This window comes from Cervus canadensis, chromosome X (genome assembly GCF_019320065.1).
Source record: "Cervus canadensis isolate Bull #8, Minnesota chromosome X, ASM1932006v1, whole genome shotgun sequence".
Lineage (NCBI taxonomy): Eukaryota > Metazoa > Chordata > Mammalia > Artiodactyla > Cervidae > Cervus > Cervus canadensis.
In genome coordinates this window covers 115,695,181-115,719,864 of record NC_057419.1, presented here as the reverse complement: position 1 = coordinate 115,719,864, position 24,684 = coordinate 115,695,181, and the positions used below count along the sequence as shown (strand labels likewise).

General features: G+C 51.3%; 1 protein-coding gene, 1 long non-coding RNA gene and 2 pseudogenes across 7 annotated transcripts; 3 read left to right on the top strand and 1 right to left on the bottom strand.

The window, feature by feature from the left end:
• The first annotated feature begins 220 nt into the window (after positions 1-220).
• On the top strand, positions 221-1,315 carry LOC122435701 (annotated as a pseudogene).
• Positions 1,316-4,748: 3,433 nt separating this feature from the next.
• On the top strand, positions 4,749-7,069 carry LOC122435700 (annotated as a pseudogene).
• Positions 7,070-7,172: 103 nt separating this feature from the next.
• On the bottom strand, positions 7,173-12,474 carry LOC122435085. 3 transcript variants are annotated; one of them, XR_006267581.1, is made up of 4 exons: positions 12,397-12,474; positions 9,266-9,392; positions 8,949-9,181; positions 7,173-8,430 (listed from the first exon to the last, which is right to left on the bottom strand). It is a non-coding gene; the product is annotated as an uncharacterized LOC122435085 (long non-coding RNA). The 3 variants fall into 3 exon arrangements; XR_006267579.1 differs by lacking the exon at positions 12,397-12,474 and adding an exon at positions 11,728-11,843; XR_006267580.1 differs by lacking the exon at positions 12,397-12,474 and adding an exon at positions 11,728-11,843 and having other exon boundaries at positions 9,010-9,181.
• Positions 12,475-12,703: 229 nt separating this feature from the next.
• On the top strand, positions 12,704-15,098 carry LOC122435084 (melanoma-associated antigen 10-like). Of its 4 annotated transcripts, none has more exons than XM_043458967.1 (4): positions 12,704-12,831; positions 13,449-13,487; positions 13,631-13,719; positions 14,060-15,098. In XM_043458967.1, exon 4 carries the CDS (start codon positions 14,080-14,082, stop codon positions 14,875-14,877), a length of 798 nt encoding a protein of 265 aa, XP_043314902.1. In that variant the 5' UTR covers positions 12,704-12,831; positions 13,449-13,487; positions 13,631-13,719; positions 14,060-14,079; the 3' UTR covers positions 14,878-15,098. The 4 variants fall into 4 exon arrangements, with proteins under 4 accessions (XP_043314902.1, XP_043314903.1, XP_043314904.1 ...); XM_043458969.1 differs by lacking the exon at positions 12,704-12,831 and adding an exon at positions 12,858-12,927; XM_043458966.1 differs by lacking the exon at positions 12,704-12,831 and adding an exon at positions 12,866-12,966.
• Positions 15,099-24,684: the final 9,586 nt, after the last annotated feature.

The window sequence follows — 24,684 nt, the reverse complement described above, 5'->3', positions numbered from 1 at the left end:
GACTGGGGACCTGGTGTGAGGACCAGGGACTACCGTGGGGAGAGGACAGAGCCTAGGTCCTCCTGGAAGTCAAGGTGAGGATGCTAGGGAGGACTGAGGGTAGTCAGATCTCAGAACAGAGGGAACCCTGGCAGTCCCCGGGCAGGACGACCTCATGCCGCATTGCCTGACAACCCTGGCAGAGAGACTGGGGACCTGTTGACAGCAGCGGAACCTCCAAATGGCGGACAGGACCCTTGCAGGTCTTGTCTGCAGGCTAGGCTCCATGCAAGTAAGAACTGAGGTGGTTAGACCCCAACAAGGAGGGATCTTGGCCTTTGCAGGAGGGTCTTGGAAGGCCCAGAGCAGGGTGAGCAGGGTGAGCAGTTTCTTGACCTCTGGCTTAGGGACCTCAGGAGGTGAGGTTTTTCAGGTGGAGTGGGGAGGCTTCAGGTTGGCAGAGGATGGACTCCCCAACCCCGAGGGAGGATTGAGCAGACCCCCGCCCCTGTGGTCAGTGCTGGGAGGCCAGGCAGGACGTGAGGAGGAGCTGAGGACCGAGCATCTCCCCAGCCTAGGACCCACGGGAGGCCCTGGGCCCGGAGGAGGTGCAGCTCTTGGGCGATGAGACGGGAATGCTGCATCTCCCTTAGCCTCCCTCCTCTCCCCAGTCTCCTGCTCCACCCTTGCCGAAGCCTTGCCCCAGGAAGCTCTGAATGAGACGGTGGCTAACCTGATGAAGTTCCTGCTCCTTCAGTGTCTGGCCAAAGAGCTGACCTCCTAGGCGGAAATGCTGAAGAAGGTCCTCAGGGATAACCATGAACACCTCCCGGTGGTCTTCAGTGAGGCCTCAGAGTGCCTGAAGCCGGTCTGTGGCATCGAAGTGAAGGAGGTGGACCCCAGCGAGTACATCTACATCATGGTCCCCACCCTGGGACTCACCTGCGATGCAATGCTGAGCGGTGGGCAGGGCCTGCCCAAGGCCAGCCTTCTGGTGCTGGTCTTCAGCTTGATCATGAGGAATGGAGACTGAACCCCTGAGGAGGTCTGGGGAGCACTCAGCAGGATGGGAGTGTGTGTCGAGAGTGAGCACTGCGTCTTTGGGGAGCCCAGAATGCTTCTGACCCATGTGTGGGTACGGCAGGGGTACCTGGAGTACCATCAGGTGCCTTACAGCCAGCCTGCCTGCTATGAGTTGCTGTGGGGTCCCCGGGCCTATGCAGAGACCAGCAAGTGGCAAGTCATGGCGTTTCTGCTCAGGTTCAAATGAAGGGCTTTGAAGGCCTTCCCACTGTAGTCTACAGAGGCTTCGAGGGAGGAGGCTGAGGAGGCCTGAGCCAGAGCCGCAGCCAGGCTGATCCTTCCCTCTGTGATTGACGAGGGAGCGGTCAGCCTTCTCAGAAGTGATGGCCCGAGCCGGTTGGGGAAACTGGTGTATAGCATGTTTGGGTTCCTGTTCTCTATGGTGACATGGAGAATCATCACTGTTTTCCTTAGAAAATTTTCAAACTTCATTGTTTCCACAGAAGGCTAAATAAACTTCAGTGTGTGAGCTTTGTGAATGATGTTGATCAGTTTGTTTGTACTTACTCAGTTCAAGAACAAGAGTTTTGCTGTTTGTAAAAGAGATTGGAAACTCTTCCATTGTGTTTTGTGGTCCTGAACAGGATGCAATGGAATTGGAACTAGAACTGTTTTGGAAAAGTGAGCTTACTTAGCAGTAATATTGATGGGGGAAGAATGAGCTGATAAAAGTAATCATAGTGAATTCATGCTTCTGTCCTTCTTGTGTGTCATTTTCAAAAACTAAATTATCTCTTGTTCATTTGGATTTGCCTGGGTTATTTCAAGAAATAGCAGATAGTTAATTGAGCCCCCTGCTCACTGGCTCATGTATTCCAAAGACCTTTACGGAGCCTCTGCTCTGTGAAAGGCCGTGTTAGCAGTGGGGACCCTAGGAGAAGCTGGACACCCCCAAACAATAGAGCAATGGTCTAGGAGCCGCATTCACACAAGGAAGGTGGAAAGACGTCCCCTAGTCACACTGAACAAGGCAACACAGGGCGGGGTGGTGGGGCTCCAGGAGGAGCGCTGGAGTGTCAGTGCCTGAGCCAGGGCAGTTTGGGGCTTGGACGAGTTAAATTCCTTCTGTGGGATGTGATTTTGATGAGCCTGGGTGGTTGCAGCCCTCAGACTTGCAGACAGTGTGTCTTGGGGGTGACTGGAAATTCTGAAATGGATCGTTGCTGTGAGGTGTCTTTTACATCTTGGATAAAGCCTAGGGAGATCTCTCTCTTGGGCATGAAGGAAGAGGTCCTATCTCTTGCTGCATTGCTGTTGATCGCAGGGGCAAAACAGGTGTTTTCATACCCCATATCTGCTAGGAATCCTGCAGAACTCGGTTGCACCCCCCCCCCCTTGAAGTAGTGCCCAAGAAATCCATGAAACTACCCTCTTTTTCCTGGTCCAGGGCATCTAGAACCCAAGGTGTTAATTAGCTTTAAATTATCTTGATTGCAATTGGCCACTGTAATCAAGGACTTGACCTTTGTTGGGGCTGCAATGAAGGAAAATAATGGCTTGGATGGAAGACCAGCTAAGGCAGAGGCGAAGAGGGTTTCTTGCTTCTATTTCCTAGAGCAGCTTGGGTCCTGCTGGAACACTCCTCCACACCCAAATTCAACAGGTTCTCTTACTGGAAATGGGGCTTACTGGGTAGCTAAATGATGAAGAATCTACTTGCATTGTGGGAGACCTGGGCTTGATTCCTTGGTCAGGAAGATCACCTGGAGAAGGGCATGGCAAGCCCCTCCAGTATTCTTGCCTGGAGAATTCCATGAACAGAGGAGACTGGTGGGCTATAGCCCATGGAATTGCAAAGAGTCGGACATGACTGAGCGACAAACACTATGATCTAAGTAGAAAGCTTTCTTAGTTTTACTTATTAAACATCCTGTTTGGCTGATTAGCTATTCCACATCCTATTGAGGGTCACATCCTCTGACATGCCTGGACCACAAAGCAGCCAACCTGATCCCACAGTGGAGAGTGGAGGAGTGTCTGGGGGCAACAGTGTGAGAGATTCCTGTCCAGCCATCACAGAGCCAACAGCCATCAGGCTCTACGACCTCTGTCTTGTCCCTTCCGGTCCATCCTGCAGCCCAAAATACGGGGCTCCTCACACCCGCTAGCCTCCCAGATGAAGAACTGAGGCTGTGGGGCTTGGGCATCTTCCCAGGATCACCTGCTAGTGAGGGCCGGGGTGGGCTCAGAGCCCTGGTCTCAATTACTCTGGACCCCCGCCCTTCCCACCCACCCCAGGCCACGGCCTGACCTTCCGTCTTCTCACGACTTCCTCTTCTCAGTGCTACACGATGCCTCTGAAGTGACAAAAAGCAGGCCCGCAGAAGGAAGGGGACAAGGAGAATCAGAAGCACTGTGAGGCTGCTCTGTGGTTTGCTGAGAACTGACTCTACCTGGAACCTTGGATGTCATGAGGACTTGTGTGTGCACAACGCAAGTGTCCTAAGCCACAGCTGACAAAGACTCCTCAGTGCCATGCAAACCCTGCCAGGACCCGGGTGGTGCCTGGAGGAGGGGGACCAGCAAAGGCAGCTCCCTCAAACCCAGAGGGCGAGGAGGAGCCCCGAGCGGTGGGGGGTGGGGGCAGGAAAGGCCTCCTAGCCAGGCTGCCCACAGATACTACAGTCTTCGGTCCCCTTCAGAGGAGCCACCAAGGGCCCCCACCAATGATCACAGCCTCCAGGGGAGTGTCCCAGTCAGATGAACTGACCTGAAGGAATGCTTTGTTAACCTGTCTAGGAGTGCAAAGGCAAGTGAGCAAACCCAAGTCAAGGCCTGCAAGCTCCATTCTGGCTGCCAGTACTCAGGCCGAAAGGCCCTCGGAGAGCCTCTTCCACACCCTCTTAGATCTTCCCTTTCATACACCAGGCCGCGGCTCTCACACAGGGCAAATGACCCTGCTGAGTGGCAGAATTAGGGGGACACCATCTCTAGTGGGACAGAGCCCTAGGGTCTTCACACGCAGGCCTTTCCAAGGTGCCAGTCTGTCCCCCACATGGTGATTTTGAAGGACAGTGGCCCACAAAGGTCAGAGAACACGCATCTCCAAACCCACTGCCCTACTGTCTATGTGTGGTGAAGATCAGTAACTCTCACTCAGGTTTCATCCAGTCCCACACCAGGACTCTCATCCATTTTCAAATACAGGTAGACGGGGGCTTCCTTTGGTCACATTTAGCTCAACAAGTCAGACGTGTCCCTGGGAGTGAGTGTGTGTAAAGGAGGCCGCTTGAAAAGCACCTTACCTGTGAGCCAACAAAATCATTCAATGTACCTGCCATCTGGGTAAGGGAGAACAGGTCCACAGTGGTGGTGGGGACAGGGGCAGGGTTGGAGAAGATCAGAGCTGGCCTCGGAAAAGACCAGTGAAGTGCTTGTTTTCAACAGAACAGGCTGTATGTTGAGCCTCCAATCAAGTCCTTCAAAGGGCAGGTACCCATGGAGACCCAAGTTGGACGTGGCAGGCCAGGACCGGGGATAGCAGAAGCCAAACCACTCCACTTATGAAAGGGAACAGGGAGTTCAAGGCAGCCTCCAGGGAGGCTGAATCCGAGTCTGAGACTCTGGGAAGGGGATGGGAAAAGCATACACACAGATGTTCCCAAGTTGAGCACTCGAGGGCCATGAGAGCAGTCTTTATAGGAAGAAATGGAAACTGAAGCCAACGACCTGTGATCTGTAGCGGGATGTCGTCTGGGGGTGGGCAGAGGTCAGGAGGCTGCAAGCTCAGCAGAGCGCCTGGCTGTGCCCTCCCACACGGCGTCATGAGGAGTCTGTGTCTCAGGTGCTTGGGGAACAGTCAAGTGGAACGTGAGGTCACTCCCACTGTGCTCAAGCACAGCCCTACTCTGGGGAGAGCTCGACCTGGGGGGTGGTGGGGGCAGGAAACAGGACTCTGACTTTGGGGCCATCTGAGCAGGACCTACCAACCAGCAGTACCAGTTGGAAGAGACCAAAGCCAGAAGGACAGGGATGGGGAGTGGGGGCAGGGTGGGACCACCAACTCAGCCTAGGCCATCCAGCCCACTACAAACCCCGTCTTCTGGGTGGGACAGTCGCCAGTGGCCCATCTGACCCCTAGGGTGTCTCTCAGTGGTAGCTGAGCCAGGACTCGCCAGGGCCTGGCCCTTTAGCAGAAGCTAGCCACAGGCCTGCCCGTTGGTAGGGAGGGGTGTGGATCGAGGGGCATGTTTGTCAACCCGTCCAGGGCCTGGCCTCCTGAAACAAGGTGCCTGGCAGCAGATGGGAGCCTTTGCAGGCAACCCGAAACATGCTTTTCTGTACTTTCAGAAAAGAGACAGTCTGGGGATCCCATCTCCACCTCTGTCCCACCTCCCCTACGCTGGGCCAAGGCAGCCTCTCCACATCACCACTGTGACATCCTGAATCAGTTAAGGAAGTGGGCCACTTAATTGGCTGCCAGATTCTAGAATCTCCAGACAGTATTTATTGGGCACCACGACCCTGGTCTGAGGCCCTTCTGCCCTGAGCTTTCACTGCTTGGGTAGAGAATGCTCCTGAGCTAGACTGGCTCCATAGATAGTCAGAGTTCCGATGAGGCACTGCAGCCCCACTGGCCCCATCAACTGACGGGGAGCCCACAGCAGGGGACCCCCCTGATTCTTCCCCGATGCAAATGTGAATTCAGGGGAGGTTTTGGTGAAGCAGGGTGACCAACCCAAGAGCTCAGATCTGGGCTCCCAAGAAAACCTGTCCCCACAGAGCCCGAACCCAGAACGGCTATCAAGGAAGAGAACAAGGCTGTCCTCAGGCTGTCCTTCCCCAGGAAGCTCTGGATGATCGTGGAGGATGCGGCCTTCACCTCTGTGTGCTGGATCAACAAGGGAGACATGGTGGTCATCGAGGCAGATCTCTTCCAGACGGAGGTCCTCCAGGGCAGAGGCATGGACAGGATCTTCGAGACAGACAGCAGCAAGAGCTTCATCCATGGACCGAACCTCTGTGGGTTCAGTAAAATCCATCCTTTGGGTCTCTCTCTGGGGAAGAGGATGATGGTAACGTAGAAAGCCCTTCTGGGGAGACTAGACTAGATGAGCCGAGTGCTGGATGGGTTTCATTTCCCAGGAGAACTTTTTTTTCTCTTGAGAGGGTAGTTAAGGAAAGAGAAGAAAGCAGGGTCTGTCGTGTTCCACAAACCCCCTTAGACAGGATCCACAGGGTTGACTCCAGAACCTGAGAGGCCACTTGATGTCAGGGAGGGCCAGTAACACCTCAAGCGAGGCTGGCCCTGGGGGAGCTCTAGGGAGCACACTTACTAGGGGCTCATAACCTGCCAGGAATGAAGAGACCTTGTCTCCCTCCTTAGGGAAGGCCAGTACTGTGGTGGGGAGGAGGGCGGCAAGGAACGGTTATTCTCCCCCTACGATGGCTAAAGTAATCCATTTCCTTTCAGATTTATCACAACTCCAACTTTCAGAGAGACAAGCCTCTCCTCCTGCAGAACATCTGGAGGAAAGGTGACCCCATAACAACTGCTCAGCCCACCACAGGCACAAGAATGACTCCAAAGAGAAAGAAGCCAGTGGTGATGACCAGACGCTCTCCTTGATTCCATCACAACGAGTCCACCCAAGAGGCTGACATGAAGGCCCAGAAGGGAACCCTGACTGCTCACGGAACCCCTGGATGGCACTCTTTGGTGTTCTGTGGCCTTTGGTTTATGGGCAGTGTAGCTGTACAGGCCAGGGCAAACCATCTCCCCAGCGAACAGGGTGGCCCCAGTGGAGAGGGTCCATCCAGCAATGCCACGTCTGTACCCCCGGCTACTGCTGGAAGGAATGGCGCAGGGGAACTGCCCAAGAGCCCCCTAGAGTACCCAGTTTATGGTTCGGTGATGACTATGTACAAAACCTATTATTCCATCGTGAAGGCGGCCGTTTCAGTTGCAGCCCCAAACGAGGCCCCTGAGGTGGATGAGGAGCAGGAGGAGTCCTCACATTACAAGTGTGCCCTCTGTAAGCAGTTCAAGGACAACCCCAATCCCTAAGCTGCCAGCTCCCCAGGGACACTCAAAAGCATTCTCTTGTAATCAAAAATCTATTTCTGGCTCTAATAAAGTAAAGCAAAACTTCACCGGAGTAAATAAAGAATCGAACAAGAACTGCAAGTCTGTATTCTTTCAGTCTGTCTGTGCTCTTCACACACTGAACCGGGTGAACCACATGAGGCTGGAAGCCCACACCCCAGGCAGGCTTCGGTCTAGTCCTCGTGGTCCCTTTTCATCTGAAGTAGCAACATCTCACATGCTCGGCCAAGGGTCTAACCCACAAGCCAAGGGCTGAGGCGAGCCCAGGAGGGGCTGCTCCCTGAGTCTTGCCTAGCTGCTCAGCAGACAAGCCAGCCGGGCTCCTGACCTTGGGGGTGTCACCTTCCATGAGTGATGCACCCTGAAGCAGAAGGGGCTCCTCCTGGGTCCCCTGATGTTGCCACAAGTTTCTGATCAGCAGCTGAGTGTTTCCAGCTCCCGATCCAGGGGCCTCCTCAAGAGGCCCACCAGAAAGCAGGGTACTGCACCAGCCAAGGGCCTTGCAAACACATGACCCCAAACCCAAAGACAAGTACAATGTTTCCACAAGTTGAACACCCTTTGTCTTTGTCACTCTGCCCTCACAGCTGTATTTAGGGGCCTGTCCTTGGACACAGAAGAGCCAGGCACCGCATCCAACAAACACTTTGTGAGCCAAGGGACACTTTACAGTAGTGCAAGGGTCACCTGGAAGGACAAACCACAGCCTGTTTCTGGGCCCGTGGGCCTCTCCAACAGTCTGAGGCCTTGCCAGCTTCTGATGCTCAGCCCAGCCCCCGGCCTTTCCCTATCACCCTCTGGACACTCTTCTAATATCAGGGAGTTGGGGCCAGAACAGAGAGGGAAAAAGACTAACCGGTTTCTTAACACACTCTCAACCACCCAGACCCAGCAGGGCCAAAACGAGTGGCGACACCGTCATTTCATGAAGGTCAAAGTCCCGGAGACTCTCGCTGAGTCCAGAGCAGCACTGCACAAGGGGAGTCCCGGCCTAGCCCCGCACCAAGTGGGCAGCCCACTGCAGGGCGCGGCGGTGACTGGACGGTGTCACCATGAGCTGGTCTCTCAGTCACCTTCGTCTCGAGAGCCCAGTCTGGACAGGCCTCCTGCCCAAAGGGGATCAGGTGCTTGGGGATGTCCACCTGGAAGATGTACTTCCCGGCCCTCCCCGGGATGGGCTGCAGCAGACAGTGGGGTTTGGCAAGCGCAGTCATGTAGTTCCATCACAGGTCTGGCAGCAGGGCTTGATTCTCCTGCTCCTTCACCTCGTCGGGAACTAGGTTTTCTGGGGCACAGCAAAGTGTCCCCAGTGTCCACGAGACCTGTGTGCAAGGACAGGACACAGAAGGAGGACAAGGTGATTCAAAGTCACGCCTACCAGAGACTAAGACCGCATTACCGAAGGGAACCTGGGTGAACTGGATCCTCTGGCTGAGCATTTCAGACAGGCTCACCTCTGCAAAGGGAATTCGGGGCGAGGCCAAGCGAGGGACGGAGCTAAATGAAAGGGAGAGGTCTGGTGCTCTATGAACCCACCAGGCCATGGGCAGCTCTCAGTCTGACCACTGCAGGCCACAGGGTCAGAGCAGGAGGGCCCTGGTGGGGAACGTGCGGACATCAGGTCCCCAAGTGATTCACCATCAGACAGGTGTTGCTGTGGGGCCTCACCCCTGGGGAGTCAGGGAACTTGCTCAGGCCCTGCTGCAGGCAGTGGGGATGGGGAACCCAGGCTGGGTGCTGTGGTGCCTCTCATGGTCTCTGCCGGGCGCACACACACACACACACACACACACACACACACACACGTACACACACACACAGACAAGTGCCACATGCAGACCTAGATCTGGGCGAGGCTCATCCCCAGCCTCTGTTCCAGTAGCTCCCGCCAGGCTGCGTACTTCTAATCCGGTGTCCGATGTGGATGGCCAGGGTACAGTGCTGGGTCCGCATAGCACAGACTGCCACCACGTCTCCAGGGCCTTGACACCATTTAAGAAGAAACCCGAGTGAGGCTTTCAGAAGGACAGACAGCAGAACTTCATCTCCCAGGGCTCCCAAGGCTTCACGTGGCTGTGGAAACACAGAACCACAAAGGCCAGGAGCCTGACACAGTGGCCTCCAAGCTCACAGCCCTGGGCCAGACATCAGCCCCACCTGTCCAAGCATCCTCCAAGTCTGCTGACACAGAGGGGAGTGTCAGAGAGCTGGCTCCTTCCATCAGTTTCCACGTGGTCCGCCGACAGGGAGTGGCGACCCAGAGGACCCGTGAATCACATGCAGCCTGTGGGGAGGCCAGGAAGAGAGGGAGTGAGGCACGAGGTGAGTTCCAAGACAGAGGGACTCGAAAGCCTGGGAGCACTGAGGAGGGAGGGCGGGTACCCTGGCTTCACAGCCCAGTGGCCGGGCTCTGGTCCTCTCCCAGCACAGACAGGCACAGTCCTGGGCTTTGTTTCCCCCACTCCCGGCCCCCACCCCACCCCTCAGCTCTCCGGCCCCATTCCTGCCCATGCTCTGCAGATCCCCCATCTTCGCACAGGGCTGCTGCGTGCGCAGATCCGTGCTTACCAATCTGGCCTCGACCCTGGGGCCGCCCTCGACCTCAGACGGCCCTGCCAGGAGTCTTCTCCACACCTTTGGGAGCCACCTTCCACCCAGCCCTTCCCACACCACTGCCTCCCCTGTCACCAGATGCCCTGGCCCCTGCCCAGAGCCTAGAGAAAAAACGGAGAGCAAGAACTACTGGGACAGGTGTGCTCCGTGTCCTTGCCAGGGCCTGGGATGGCACCATGAAGGGATCACAGAATTCAAACTTCAAATAACCCGCTAGGCTACTGTCACCTCATTTGACCACTGAAGAGGAGCCGAGGGATAGAGAGAGAGCCCATGACTGCAGGGGATCTGACCACACGCACCTCCATTCTCACTTCTTTCCTTGTACCTAGACGGGGGTCCCTGTTTCCTGAAGGAAGTGGAGGCACAGGATCAGAGCCGCGGGCCTGAACCTCAGCAGTGGCTCAGCACCTCGCAGGGAACCTCCATTTCCACATGGTTTTGAGGACTGGGACAAGGTCCCAGAGACACCCAGCTCAGGGCCTTCTGGGCCTTTCCTTCCCCGAACCCAGCAGAGCCACAGTTCTCACAGGCCCACAGGCCCAACGTGATCTGGCTCCTACCCTGGTGGCCTGCTCTCCTCACCCCTGGATTCACCCCTGGTAGCTATGAAGGCCATTCTTCCATCCTTAGAACATTCCAGTGTGTTCCTACCTCAGAGCCTTTGTAAGGTGTGAGGAGTGACATCGCGTCCCCTCAGAGTCAGGTGCTGGAGTCTCAATCCCAAGTACCTTGGCATGACCTTACAGACAGAGGAAAGGTCTTCACAGAGCTGAGGGAGGTCAAGTGAGCTCATTAGGATGGACCCTCCTCTAACAGGACAGCTGTCCCCATACAAAGGACACATTTAGAGGCAGACAGACACAGAGGAGAACTTCGGGTGAAGAGGAAGGCTGAGCTCTTCAAGCCCAGACACGCCCACCATGGCCAGCAAAGCCCTGGAAGTGAGGTGGGAAAGATGGGACAGACTCTCCACGTCCCTCATGAAAACCAACGTCAGTCGACACCTCGACCTCGGCTCTCGGCCTCCTGAACCAACACAGTTTGTAGTTAGAGCCACGCAGCTTGTGTGACCCTGACACAAAACTCTTTCTCCAAAAAAGACCCTATCTCCAAAGACGACATAGATGGCCAACAGGCACATGAAAAGAAGCTCAACATTCCTAATTATCAGACAAATGCAAATCAACACTCCAATGAAGTATCACCTTACACTGGTCAGAATGGCCATCATCAAAAAACCTATGAAGAATAAATGCTGGATAGTGTGCAGAGAAAAGGGAACCCTTGTACACTGTTGGTGAAATGTAAATTGGTGCAGTCAATAGGAAGAACAGTATGGAGGATCTTTAAACAACTACAAACAGAACTACCAGATGAGCCAGCAACCCCACTCCTAAATATATACCTGGAAAAGACAGAAACTTCAATATGAAAAGATACATGCACCCCAATGTTCATTGCAGCACTATTTACAGCAGACAAGATACGGAAGAAACCCAAATGTCCATCAACAGATGATTGGATAAATAAGATGTGGTCTGCACACACACACACACACACACACACACACACAGAGGAATACTTCTCAGCCATGAAAAATAATGAAGAAATATCATCTATGGCAACATAGATGGACCTAGAGATTATCATATTAAGTGAAGTAAGTCAGAAAGAGAAAGACAAATATTCTATGGTATCACTTATATGTGGAATCTAAAAAGATGATACAAATAAAATTATTTACAAAGCAGAAACAGACTCAGAGAACAAACTTATGGTTACCAAAGAAGAAAAGCAGGGGAAGGGATAAATTAGGAGTTTGAGATTAACAGATACACATGACTATGTATAAAATAGTACTACTGTGGTGCTGGGGAAGACTCTTGAAAGTACCTTGGACAGCAAGGAGATCAAGCCGGCCCATCCTAAAGGAAATCAACTGTGACTGTCCACTGGAAGGACTGATGCTAAAGGTGGTCACCTGATGGGAAAAGCTGACTCACCTGGGCTCTGTCCTCTCCGCCCCTGAGTCCCTGCTCCTCGCACCAGGTCCCCAATCTCTCAGAGACCGGGATGTCAGGAAGTCAGGACAGGTCTAGTGTGTTCTTCTCACCCCAGGGGCTCCCAGGGCTGACGACAGAGGCGGGAATCTGTGGGGTCCCTTCAGTCCTCCTCAGAGACCTCATCTTGCCTCTGGGTAGGTCTTCGGATTCTCTCCTCTCCCCTACTAAGCCCCCAGCCCTTAAACCAGGACTCCAGTCTCTCTGAGACCCAGATGTCAGGAAGTCTGCTCCCTATATTAGGACCCCAGTCTGAACCCCGTATGTTAGGAAGCCAGCTGCCTGTACCAGGTCCCCAGTTTGAGACTGGATGTCAGGAAGTCAGACCCCTATACCAGGTCCCCAGTCTCTCTGAGACTTGGATGCCAGGTAATGCAGCATGTGCTCATCCACCCTCTGTGCTCGCTGAGCCTTGATGTGAGGGTCCCACCTCTGGTCAACATACGGGGCATCCCTGGATCTGCCAGGGCTCAAGATGAGGTCCCTGAGGGAGGATATAAGGAACCCCACAGATCCCAGGTGAGCAGAGGGAAGAAGCCCAGCTCCCGTGGAGTTTCAATTTGGGGACTCTGAGGGAGGACTGAGGGGACCCTGACCCCAATCAAAAGAGACCTCAGAGAAGCCTGTAGCTGCTGTTGGTCCTTGGCGGCCGTGGGGTAGGATGAGCCCAACATGCGTGGTCTCACTTCCTCACATCCGGATCTCAGACTGGGGACCTGGTAGGGGGGCTGACTTCCTGACATCCGGGTCTCAGACTGGGTACCTTGCATATGGGGCGGGGCCTCAGGTGGTCCAATTCCCAGGTCCGGCGGGGTGTCAGGTTGAGGACCCTGAGGAGGAGAACTAGAGGACCCTGGACCCCAATCAGAGGACACCTCAGAGAAGCTCGTTTCTGTTGTCAGTCCAGGGCAACCGTGGGGGTTGAATGAGCGCAGCGGGCACGGTCTGACTTCCTGACATCCGGGTCTTGGAGAGACCGGGCCCGGGTATAAGGGGCGGGGCTTCAGTTGGGGAGAGGCGAGAATCCCAGGTCCTGCTCGAGGCAAGGTGAGGTGCCCAAAGGAGGGCTGAGGGGACCCTGCGTGAGGCCCAAACGAACCCCGCAGATCCCCGCCCCTGTAGTCGGCCCTGGGAGCCCTTGGGGTGAGAGGAGCACACTCGGCCTGTCTGCCTTCCTCACATGTGGGTCTCAGAGAGACTGGGGACCTCGTGAAAGCGGCAGGGTCTCAAAATGGCGGACGGGACAATTCCCAGTCCTGCCTGGAGCCCAGGCTCCATGTGAGGATGGACTGAGGCAGATAGACCCCAACAGGGAGGCAGGGATCCTGGCCCTTGTGGGGACTTTTGGAGGCCCTAGAGCGGGGTGAGCAGGATGAGCAGTTTCTTGACCTCTGGCTTAGGGACCTCAGGAGGTGAGGTTTTTCGGGCGGGGGGCGGAGGCTTTAGGTTGGCAGAGGCTGGACTCCCCAAACCCAAGGGAGGACTGAGCAGACCCCTGCCCCTGTGGTCAGTGCTGGGAGGCCAGGCAGGGCGTGAGGAGGAGCTGAGGACCGAGCAGCTCCCCAGTCTAGGACCCGCAGGAAGCCCTGGGCAGGTGTGGCCGCATGTGGGGCCCCTCAACACTTTCTATTCAGGCTCGGATCTTGTTCTGAATTTCCATGTAGGTCCTCAGAGGGGAGGGACCAGGTCGTGCCAGCGGAAGGGTGAGCACTACAAGGGAGCCCTGAGGGGACCTCCCACCACACAACTGGGGAGACCTCACAGAGTCCACCCATCGTATTGTCACGGAAGGCTCAGGGCTGTGCCACAGGATACCCCCGAGGTGCCCCCTCCCTTTCTCTCACAGGAGCTCCAGGAACCAGGAGGCGAAAGCAGAGGACTGGCACTCGTGTCCTGAGGGCAGAGAGCAGAGTCCAGGCAGTACCAGGAGTCAAGGTGAGGAGGGTTCCCTGAGTGTGCACCAGGGGCTCCCCATCCCAGAACAGTGGGGACCCCACAAGGGCATAATCCCCCACCTTGTCAGCCCCGGACATCTCAGTCTGTGCTGGCTGCACCCCGGGGAGCCTCCTTCAGGTATCCGGGGGACTGGCTGTCCCAAAGGCTTGCCCCTATGAGGTCTGAGAGCACCCCTCAAGAGGAGACCTGTAAGTGGCCTGTGTCAGACCGCCCAGCGTGTGGTTCTCAGCTGAGGCCATTCACAACCCCTCTTTCCCCCAGCCAGGCCGGTTGTCCCCGTCTGACCCCTGCCTCACTCCTGGCTGTGGTTTGATCCCAGGCATCCCGCTCGTGGTCGAGATGAGTGAGCTGAGCAAGCCCGAGGAAGACCACCTTCAGGACCCAGGCGAGGCCCAGGGCCCGGAGGAGGCGCAGCTCTTGGGGGCTGAGGCGGGGGAGGCTGCATCTGCCTCGGCCTCTTCCCCCAAAGTGTCCTCCTCAGCCACTGGGGAGTCCTTGTCCCAGGAAGCTCTGAAGCAGATGATAACTAGGCTGATGAAGTTCCTGCTCTTCAAGTATCGAGCCAAGCAGCTGACCTCCCAGGCGGAAATGCTGAAGAAGGTCCTCAGGGATAACCAGGAGTACTTTCCTGTGGTCTTCCCCCAAGCCTCGCAGAGCCTGCAGCTGGTCTGTGGCGTGGAGGTGAAGGAGGTGGACCCCAGGGAGCACACCTACGTCATGGTCCCCATCCTGGGCCTCACCTGTGATGAGATGCTGAGCAGTGGGCGGAGCATGCCCAAAGCTGGCCTCCTGGCAGTGGTCCTCAGCCTGATCATGTGGGGTGGAGACCGTGCCCCTGAGGAGAAGGTCTGGGGAGCACTCAGCAAATTGGGTATGTCAGGGGGGAGTGTGCACTGTGTCTTTGGGGAGCCCAGGACCCTTCTGACCCACGTGTGGGTGCAGCAGGGGTACCTGGAGTACCGGCAGGTGCCTTACAGCCACCCTGCTCGCTATGAGTTCCTGTGGGGTCCCCGGGCCTATGCGGAGACCAACAAGCGGGAAGTCATGGCGTTTCTGCTCAAGTTCAAACAAATGACTTTGAGGGCCTTCCCACGGCAGTCTGCAGAGGCTGCGAGGGAGGAGGATAAGGAGGCCTGAGCCAGAGCCGCAGCCAGGCTGATCCTTCCCTCTGTGATTGACGAGGGAGTGGTCAGCCTTCTCAAAAGTGAGGGCTGGGGCGGTTTGGGGAACTGGTGTATAACATCTTTGGGTTCCTGTTGTCTACAATTACAATGACATGGAGATTCATCTGTTTTCCTTACAAAATTTTCAAACTTTGATTGTTTTCATAGAAGGCTAAATAAATTTCAGTGTCTTAGTTTCGTGAATGATGTTGATCAGTGTGTTTGTACTTACCCAGTTCAAGAACAAGAGTTTTGCTGTTTCATAAAAGAGATTGGAAACTCTTCCATTGTGTTTTGTGGTCCTGAACAGGATGCAATGGAATTGGAATTAGAACTGTTTTGGAAAAGTGAGCTTACTTAGCAGTAATATTGATGGGGGAAGAATGAGCTGATAAAAGTAATCGTAGTGAATTCATGCTTCTGTCCTTCTTGTGTGTCATTTTCAAAAACTAAATTATCTCTTGTTCATTTGGGTTTGTCTGGCTTATTTAAGGAAGTAGCAGATAATTAATTGGGCCCCCTGCTCACTGGCTCATGTATTCCGAAGACCTTTATGGAGCCTCTGCTCTGTGAAAGCCTGGGTTAGCAGTGGGGACCCTAGGAGAAGCTGGACACCCCCACACCTTGAGCAATGCTCTAGGAGCCGTAGTCACACAAAGAAGGTGGAGAGAAGTCCCCTAGTCGCACTGAACAAGGCAACACAGGGCGGGGCGGTGGGGCTCCAGGAGGAGCACTGGAGTGTCAGTGTCTGAGCCAGGGCGTTCTGGGGCTTTGGGAAGCTGGGTTCCTTCTGTGGGACGTGATGGTGATGAGGCTGTGTGGTGACATCCCTCAGACTTGCAGACATTGTGTCTTGGGGGTGACGGGAAAGTCTGAAATGGATGATTGCTCTGAGGTGTCCTTTTGCATCTTGGATAAAACACAGAGAGGTCTCTTTCTGGGGCAGGAAGGAAGGGGTCCTGGCTGTTGTTGCACAGCTGTTGACCACAGGGGCAAAGGAGGTGTTTTCTACCATACCCCCACCATCTGCTTGGAATCCTGGAGAAATGCGAATGTTGCTTTGAAGTGTGGCTCAGTATTCCCTGGACTGGCCCTCCTCTCTCTGTCCTGGGAAAGCTGATTACCAAGTATATTGAAATGACTATTTATTTGGTCATCTGGACTTTATTTTGTCCACTTGTAAGCATGGTCTAGATTTCAGTGGGATGAAATGAGTGAAGAGAAGCTGCTAAGTGGACAAGACCTGCTAGGTGACTGGTTCCTGGGAACTTTGAGTCCCAGCTGGGAAAGACACTGCTCCCCACCCTAAAACACACACAAACACCCGAATTGAATAATATATCCTCTAGGAGGAAAACACACAGAGCAGCGATTTTGACTTGTTTTCTATTCCGTTTCCTATTGAGCTGCCAATTCTCTGAGGTGTCTTGAAGACAAAACAATTTCCAGAGGAGAGAGGGACAGAGTCTGAGATCCGAATAACATGAGAAATAAGTACTAGCCAGGAAAGATGCAACATCCAACAGTGTCCCCAGGTTCAGGCAGGTTCAGAAGAGTGGAGGCAGCGGAGACTCACAGGGAAACGCTGTGCCTGGCATCAAAAGGCAGGAGCGACTTCCGGGCCTAAGGAGGTGGTGAGGTCACTGCAGTGGGGGGTGCGGACGGGTGCAGGGGGCTGAAGGGGCAGCTCTCCCTGCTGAGTGCCAGAGAACAATGGGAACAGGAGATGTGATTCTGGCCACGTATGCGGCAGCTGTCACATAGTCAGTGGACACTTGGAAAAGGTGGAGAATTTCAAGACCCACGAGACCTGCTCAGACTTTCTTCCCCCAAACAAAGATTTTGTCGTTATAAATTCTAACCACTGTTCTTTGTTGACCATCTGCTAGGCAGTGCGGAATTGGAGAGATGTCGGGTACTCCGCCACCTTTTGTCTACCTCTCTCCCTGCACACATGGGGACACGACCCTGCCAGGCCTCTTCACTTAGGAAGGGTGATGTGATGACCCGTGACCAGTGAATTTTGAGCAGAAGCATTTCTGTCACGACCATTTCTTTTGAACGGACACATCCGCCCGAGGGGGGAGGTTAATCCTCAGTCAGCACAACACACAGGCACAGACCACTCCGAGTGTGGTTTCTCTCCCAGAGACAAAAGTCCAGCCCCTCTGAACCTCAAGAGAGGCTGCCCCACAGGAATTCCACCCACCCTCAACACACACCCACAGCCTGTCCCCTCCCACCGTGAGCTGCACTGTCAGCCCCCTCCCTCAGGGCTCTGCTCAGTCTCCATCAGGCCAGCAGCCAACTGCCAAAGGCCCCTGTTGGAGCTGGGGGCATCCTCCTCATGGGGCCTAGCCCCGAGGCTACCCACCCCTCCTGCCTAAAGCTCCACCTCTCCCCCAAAACCTGGCCTAGGGTTTTGTCCTGCCTGTCCGCCACCCCCCACCCCACCACTGAGAGTGGATTAGGCCCTGGTCCTGATGACCTCATGTGTGTATCTTTATCTGGAAGTCCCAGAGCAGCATCTCCTTCCACGGTGCTTCAGGTGGAGCCGACGGGACTCGACACAGCCGCTGGGTGAGTCTCCTCGTGGTGCGTCAGTAGTAACCATTGCCATGGAAGTGCGGGACACATCTCTGTGATCCCGAGGTGTATCAGACCATTCCCTGTGGAATCCCACGTGTTCGAGTAAACTCAGAGTCCTGTGAATGTGACTGTGAGGTCCTGGCTTTTGACCTGAGTATGAGAGACAGAAGGGTGTTTGATCAGTCATCCACGCGGCCTGCTAACCTTGGTGTCCCCAGTCAGGCTGCTTGAGCAGAGGGCAGTCTCTAGCAGATGCCTGGGAGGACGCTCTGCCAGGCACCAGAGGCCCCAGACTCCAATGAGGATTAGGAAAGGAGCCAGGCAGGAGAGGACTCGCGGGTCCCAGGGGTGCAGGCTGCAAAGAGGGTCGGCCGCCCCAGAGAAGTGGAAGCAGCAAGCCCCTGGAGATCCCATCAGACTTGCCCGGGGCTGGCCGGGAGAGGGAGTGGGGAGCAGATGCTGCTGCAGGTGAGCTGCCGCCCCGGCCTCCATGAGGATGTCTGTGCTCTGGGGCCAAGGCCGGGACCACAGCCCAAGGGGGCAGTCCACGAAGGATACATGGCAGCTCTCTTAACAGGTACTCCTCTTGTCCTTCAATGGATATGACTGTTAGGTGTGGTTGGGTTCTTGCTCTGGGTACATAAGAACCTCAGGCCTCCGGCTGCTAGGAGGCCCAAACTGCCCCCCTGCCCCCACCGACTTATCTGGAGGTCATTTCTAGGATCCAGCATCTTTAGCAGCAGCTTCTGTGTGGACAGACACCATCCTGTTCCCAAGCTGATCTTGCCCAGGGCATCACAGATTGGACAGGCAACTCCCCTGGGTTAAGGACTCTCAGCGAATGTTCTGTTCCTCTGAGAAGTCCGTGTGTTTCCTAATGGCTTCCCTGGAGGTTCAGTGTTAAAAGAATCCGCCTGCAATGTGGGAGACTCAAGTTCGATCCCTGGGTGGGAAGATACTCTAGAGGAGGAAATGGCATCCCACTCCACTATTCTTGCCTGGGAAGTCCCATGGACAGAGGAGCCTGGGGGAGGGGGGAGGGGCGGTGTTACAGTCTATGGGTTCGCAAAGAGTCGGACACATCTGATCGACTGAGCACTCACACGTACGCACAGCTAAAGGTTTGCTCTGGACCCTTGTATCTTTGGCAAGACACTGATCCCTGCCTGGATCTTGACAGACTTCTTCTGTGGCAAATAACACTGGCAGACGTCTTAAAGTGGTTTTTGAGCAAGTACAGGGTTCCAGGTCTATACCTGGCCTCGGTTGCTGGCTCTTGCCATATCCAGGCAAAACATCCATGAGTTTGGATCAGGGCAGTGTTTGTGGGGCTAGAGAAAAAAGTGGATCCAGAGATGTTTCTGTGGTGGAAGAGGCCCAGTTAGTATATTATATGGGATTGGAGGTTAAGGGAGAGCAAAAGTTGAAGTAGCAAGAGTTGTTTCACACTTAGAGGTTCTGTATGCTTGTGTTTGGTTTCCTTTCTATTTCCTTTTTAACATACTCAGCATGTTTTGCCCAAAGTTTCCTTGCCTTTTTATTTTGAAAATAGACTTCATTTTCACCTTTTCCTTTGTAACCCTTTTAACCCTTGTAACCTTTTAAGATTTGAAAAAAAAATGTGAAAATAGCAGAAATCTCTTATGCCCCTCACCCAGCCTCCCCTATTCCTAATATCTTACATTAATATGATACATTTATTACAATTAATGAGGAAGTATTGATGCATTATATATTATCAACCAAACCCATACTTTACTCAGGTTTCTATAAGTTTTACCCACTCCCAGATCCTGGCCAGGAAACTACCCTAACCTTTAGTTGTAATGTCTCCTTGGGTTCTTCTTAGCTTTAACATTTCTTTGTTGTGGATGATCTTGAGAGTTTTGAGGAGTACTCAGTAGATGTTTTCTACAATGTCCCTTGACTGGGATTTGTCTGATATTTTACTTGTACCTAGTCTGGGATTATGAGTTTGGGAGAGGTATATGACAGATGTAAAATCCCATTCTCATCACATTGTATCAAGTGTATATACTATTAGCGCAATTGATCACTGATGATGCTCTCATTGATCATCTGGCTGAGGTAGTGCTTGTCAGGTGTCTATGCGATAAAGTGATGGTTTTATGCCCCCTTTCCATCCTATCCTCTTTGGAAGAAAGTCACGATGTGCAGTCCATGCTTCAGGAGTGGGGAGTTATGCTACACTTTCTACAAGTGGGAGTGTCTGCATAAACTGGAATTTTTCTGTGCGGAACACTTGTCTATCCTTATTTGTGTAATTAAGAAATCATTTATGTTTCTCAGTATGGACTCGTGGTATTTTTATTACACTTTGGGTTAAAATCCAATACAACTTTATATATTTTCATTTTCAAATTGTTCTCGGATTGGCCATTGGGAACTCTTCCTGTAAACTCCCTTTGTATATACCTTTGGAAAAACCCCTGGGAATGTTGCTTCCTTTTTTGAAAGTTTTTTGAGCACTTTTTTTTTTTTTTTCACACTGTACAAGATACTCCAGGCTCATTTTCCATATTTCCTGTCCCAATTCTAGAGTCATAAATCTTTCCATGGAGCCCTTGTTCCTTTTATTGTCGGATGTTATTGACAAAACTCGATCTGTGCCCTAAGTGTGCTCATTGGTACTGAAGGGTCATTGCTTCTGGGCACCCGTTGGTTGACAGGGCAAAGAATTATATGTGTACTTCTTATCCTGTGTTTATTTATGTATCTAGAAATATTTTAGATGGTAATCATTTTGTGGATATGACACCAGAAACACAGGAAACAAAAAAAGAAAAACATAGATTAATTGGACCTCATCAAAATAAAGAAAAAATCTATGCATCAAAGAACACAATCAAGGATGCTACCGTAAGATCCAGCAATTTCACTTCTGTGTATATTCAAAAGGAAATGAAAATAGGTTATCAAAAAGATATCTGCACTCCTAAATTTATTGCAGCATTGTTCATAATAGCCAAAATATGGATACAACCTAAGTGTACATCAGTGGATGAATGGATAAAGAAGATGCAACATATTCAGTATACAGCCATGTGAGAGAAGGGAATCCTACCATTTGCAACATCCTGGAAGGAGCTCGAGGGCATTATGGTAAGCGAAATAAGTGAGACAGAAGAAGATAAATACAGTTTGTTATCACTTACATGTGGAATCTAAAAAGGACAAACCGGGACCTCCCTGGTAGTCCAGAGGCTAAGACTCTGTACTTCCAATGCAGTGGATTTGATCCCTAATTAGGGAACTAAGATCCCACATGCTGAGCAGCAAGGCCAAAAATAAAAAAATAAAAATAAATACAAAATAATTTAAAAAGTAAAAAGGACAAACAGAGAAACAGAAAAGGGAGTGGTTCTTACCAAGGGTTAGGGAATGTGGAAATAGGGCGAGATCGTTCACAGGGTACTAGCCCCAACTTATAATACTAACAAGTTTTGGGATCCAGTGTACAGCAGGATGCTCATAGCTCACAATTCTTTGTCAAATACTTGACTATTGCTAAGAGAGTAGAACCTCTACGTTCTCAACACAAAGAAAGAAATGTGACAGGATGGAGGTGGTAGCTAATACTATGTCAGTAATCATTTCACCATTTATAAATGTATCAGGTCAACATGTCAAGATTTTTGCTTGAACTCCATCCCTCCTTGCTAGTGAGGATTCTCTTCTAATGGAGTAAACCTAAGTACAATGGTGGTGTCATTCACCCATGTGATGCTTCCAGATTTCATCAAGAAACAGTTCTCAGTGTGAGTGAAATTTTAAACGTCCCTTAGGAGATGCTGTCACTTCTGGCTCCAGTACACCATCCCACATGACACTCTGGAAACCAGTCTGCAGATCAGAATCCTTTCTGCTTGCTTTAATTTGTCAAAGTTGGCATCTGTACATTTTCCGACTTTTTAAATTTCAAAATTCCCTTACCTTCCTTGACCGAACAGCAGGAATACCTAATGGAACTAGAGGACACTTGCAGGTTAAGAATTGTTTTCCTGGTTCAAAGATTGATTACTCAGAAAGCGTCACCTCTCCCCCCACATGCAAATAGAGAACAATCTGAGTCCATTTCCCAGCTTTGACAATTACCACCACAGAGTCGAGTTTAGTAAACACCACGTGACAGAGCAAGATGCAACAGAGCAGCAGACATAGGTGAAGGCTGTCTAACAGTATCTCCATAGTGCTCTGCTCTCCTAAAGTCCTGTTCTGAATTTTGCACGTGGTCTATGGCCTTCAAGTGTAATGGATCTTGTATACTTTCATCAATTAAACTGTCTTTGAAGTGAACTTGAAACACACTTGATTAATCCTTCAAAAAGTGATGAATTACTCTTGGTTCCAGTTATCTGAATGAAGAGTTTCAGAGAGAGACCCACCTGCCCTGGATTAGAGCCAAGTCCTCCCCACCCAGGGGTCAGGAGCCAGAATCTCTCCCAAAGAGATGAGCATCTATGTTGCAATATTTGTAGAGATAATAAACAGAGACCTTCATTCTTGATGTAGAGGAGCCTTAGTTCTTGGTCACATTGCCCTGACCGTGGGCTTTCCAGGCCATTTCCTCAACTTTAGGGTTGAACCCAAAGTCCAGGTTTACAGAGGCCAGGACAAGGCCACTCTACCCCTGGTCCGACTGTATCTGGGTCTTTCCCACTCTCCCTCCACAAAACTCTTTTTGCCAACCCCTGCCAGCTTGGAGGGGCTGCACAGAGAGCTAGCTCTCCAGGGTGAGATCTTGAGGACACCCTTTTCCCCCTCTGGGAACTGGAGAAATGATCTGTAACATGGTAACTCCATGTCTCCCACTGACTGTTAGCAGTTGCTCCTGTGATGAGTAAACTCCAATGTCTGCAGAAGCTGTGCTGAACTGAGACTGGCTGTGATTTATTTCCTAGAACTCCATCGCTTTCTTGAGGAGTCCATGTAATTGTCCTTTAAGGTGAGGAAAAAAACCGTGATACTCAAATATCTGTGCACTACACCCTTAACTCAGTGGACAACCAGAATGCCCTGCAGTGTGTAGAGCTCAAGAGTAAAGTGGTGAGGGATAAAGAGGGACTCTCGTGGTTGCCACAACCTAGTTTGATGCTTTACATTTTTTTGGCCACTCAGCATGCAGGATCTTAGTTCCCTGACCAGGGCTCAAACCCGTGCCCCCTGCAGTGGAAGCACAGAGTCCTAACCACTGGACCATGAGGGAAGTGCCTACAATATTCTTAGCCAGTACGCCTCAAAATTGTCCATGTCATTGGGAAAAAAAAAAAAAAAAAAGGAAAGTCTGAGAAACTCACTGCAAAGAGAAGTTTAAGGAAATATGACAGCAACATGGACTGTGGTAAGCTGGATGTGAAATGATCTTCTAACCAAAAAGAACATGAGGTAAAGACTAAATATAAAAATATAATATAAGCTAATCATTGTTATAAGATTACAAATATTAAATAAATTAAACCTTAATATTAAGTAGTTCGATCAATTAAGTAACTAAATTAATTTTGAACATTACATATGAATACATTAAACACAAATTATTATGAATATAATACAAAAATAAAATATAAAATCTATTTTTCTGGAATTGAGCTTCAAGAGTTGCTTGTATATTTTTGAGATTAATCCTTTGTCTGTTTCGTCATTTGCTATTATTTTCTCCCAATCTGAGGGCTGTCTTTTCACCTTACTTATAGTTTCCTTTGTTGTGCAAAAGCTTTTAAGTTTCATTAGGTCCCATTTGTTTATTTTTGCTTTTATTTCCAATATTCTGGGAGGTGGGTCATAGAGGATCTTGCTGTGAGCTCTTGAAGCTCAATTCCAGAAAAATAAATGACCCAATCAAAAAATGGGCCAAAGAACTAAACAGACATTTCTCCAAAGAAGACATACAGATGGCTAACAAACACATGAAAAGATGCTCAACATCACTCATTATCAGAGAAATGCAAATCAAAACCACAATGAGGTACCATTACACGCCAGTCAGGATGGCTGCTATCCAAAAGTCTACAAGCAATAAATGCTGGAGAGGGTGTGGAGAAAAGGGAACCCTCTTACACTGTTGGTGGGAATGCAAACTAGTACAGCCGCTATAGAGAACAGAGTGGAGATTTCTTAAAAAACTGGAAATAGAACTGCCATATGACCCAGCAATCCCACTTCTGGGCATACACACTGAGGAAACCAGATCTGAAAGAGACACGTGCACCCCAATGTTCATCGCAGCATTGTTTATAATAGCCAGGACATGGAAGCAACCTAGATGCCCATCAGCAGATGAATGGATAAGGAAGCTGTGGTACATATACACCATGGAATATTACTCAGCCGTTAAAAAGAATTCATTTGAATCAGTTCTAATGAGATGGATGAAACTGGAGCCCATTATACAGAGTGAAGTGAGCCAGAAAGATAAAGAACATTACAGCATACTAACACATATATATGGAATTTAGAAAGATGGTAACGACAACCCTATATGCAAAACAGAAAAAGAGACACAGAAGTACAGAACAGACTTTTGAACTCTGTGGGAGAAGGTGAGGGTGGGATGTTTCGAAAGAACAGCATGTATATTATCTATGGTGAAACAGGTCACCAGCCCAGGTGGGATGCATGAGACAAGTGCTCGAGCCTGGTGCACTGGGAAGACGCAGAGGAATCGGGTGGAGAGGGAGGTGGGAGGGGGGATCGGGATGGGGAATACGTGTAAATCTATTGCTGATTCATGTCAGTGTATGACAAAACCCACTGAAAAAATAAATAAATTAAAAAAAAATAATAAAATATAAAATCTGTCTACATCAGAGAAAATATGGCCCACAAAGTCAAAAATATTTACAATTTAGCTATTTACTGGGAAAGGTTCTGATCCCTGGTGTAAAGCAAAACAGCATTAATATACTGAGGGATTTATAGCATGGGTAGAAGCAAATGCCCCAGGCCCAGATCTGTAACCCTGTGATGGAAGACTCAATAACAGCATGGCAGACACCTAAAACTTTGAGGGAGGGCGGTATTTCACTCTGTAAAGAAAAACTTTTGTGAGAAGTGACTTTTGTGCTATTTTTGTATTATCTTACCACTTGGTCATCTAGGCAAATCCATTCAAGGGAAGTACACAACAGAGTGAGGAAACTAAATAACCTCCACTCTGTGTGAGAGGACCAGA

Bases quoted from the DNA above. Each gene is read 5' to 3' on its own strand.
- LOC122435084 (XM_043458966.1), top strand. The intron at 13,488-13,630 runs GTGAGCACTACA...TTTCTCTCACAG, and splicing joins CAGGTCGTGCCAGCGGAAGG to GAGCTCCAGGAACCAGGAGG. The intron at 13,720-14,059 runs GTGAGGAGGGTT...GTTTGATCCCAG, and splicing joins AGGCAGTACCAGGAGTCAAG to GCATCCCGCTCGTGGTCGAG.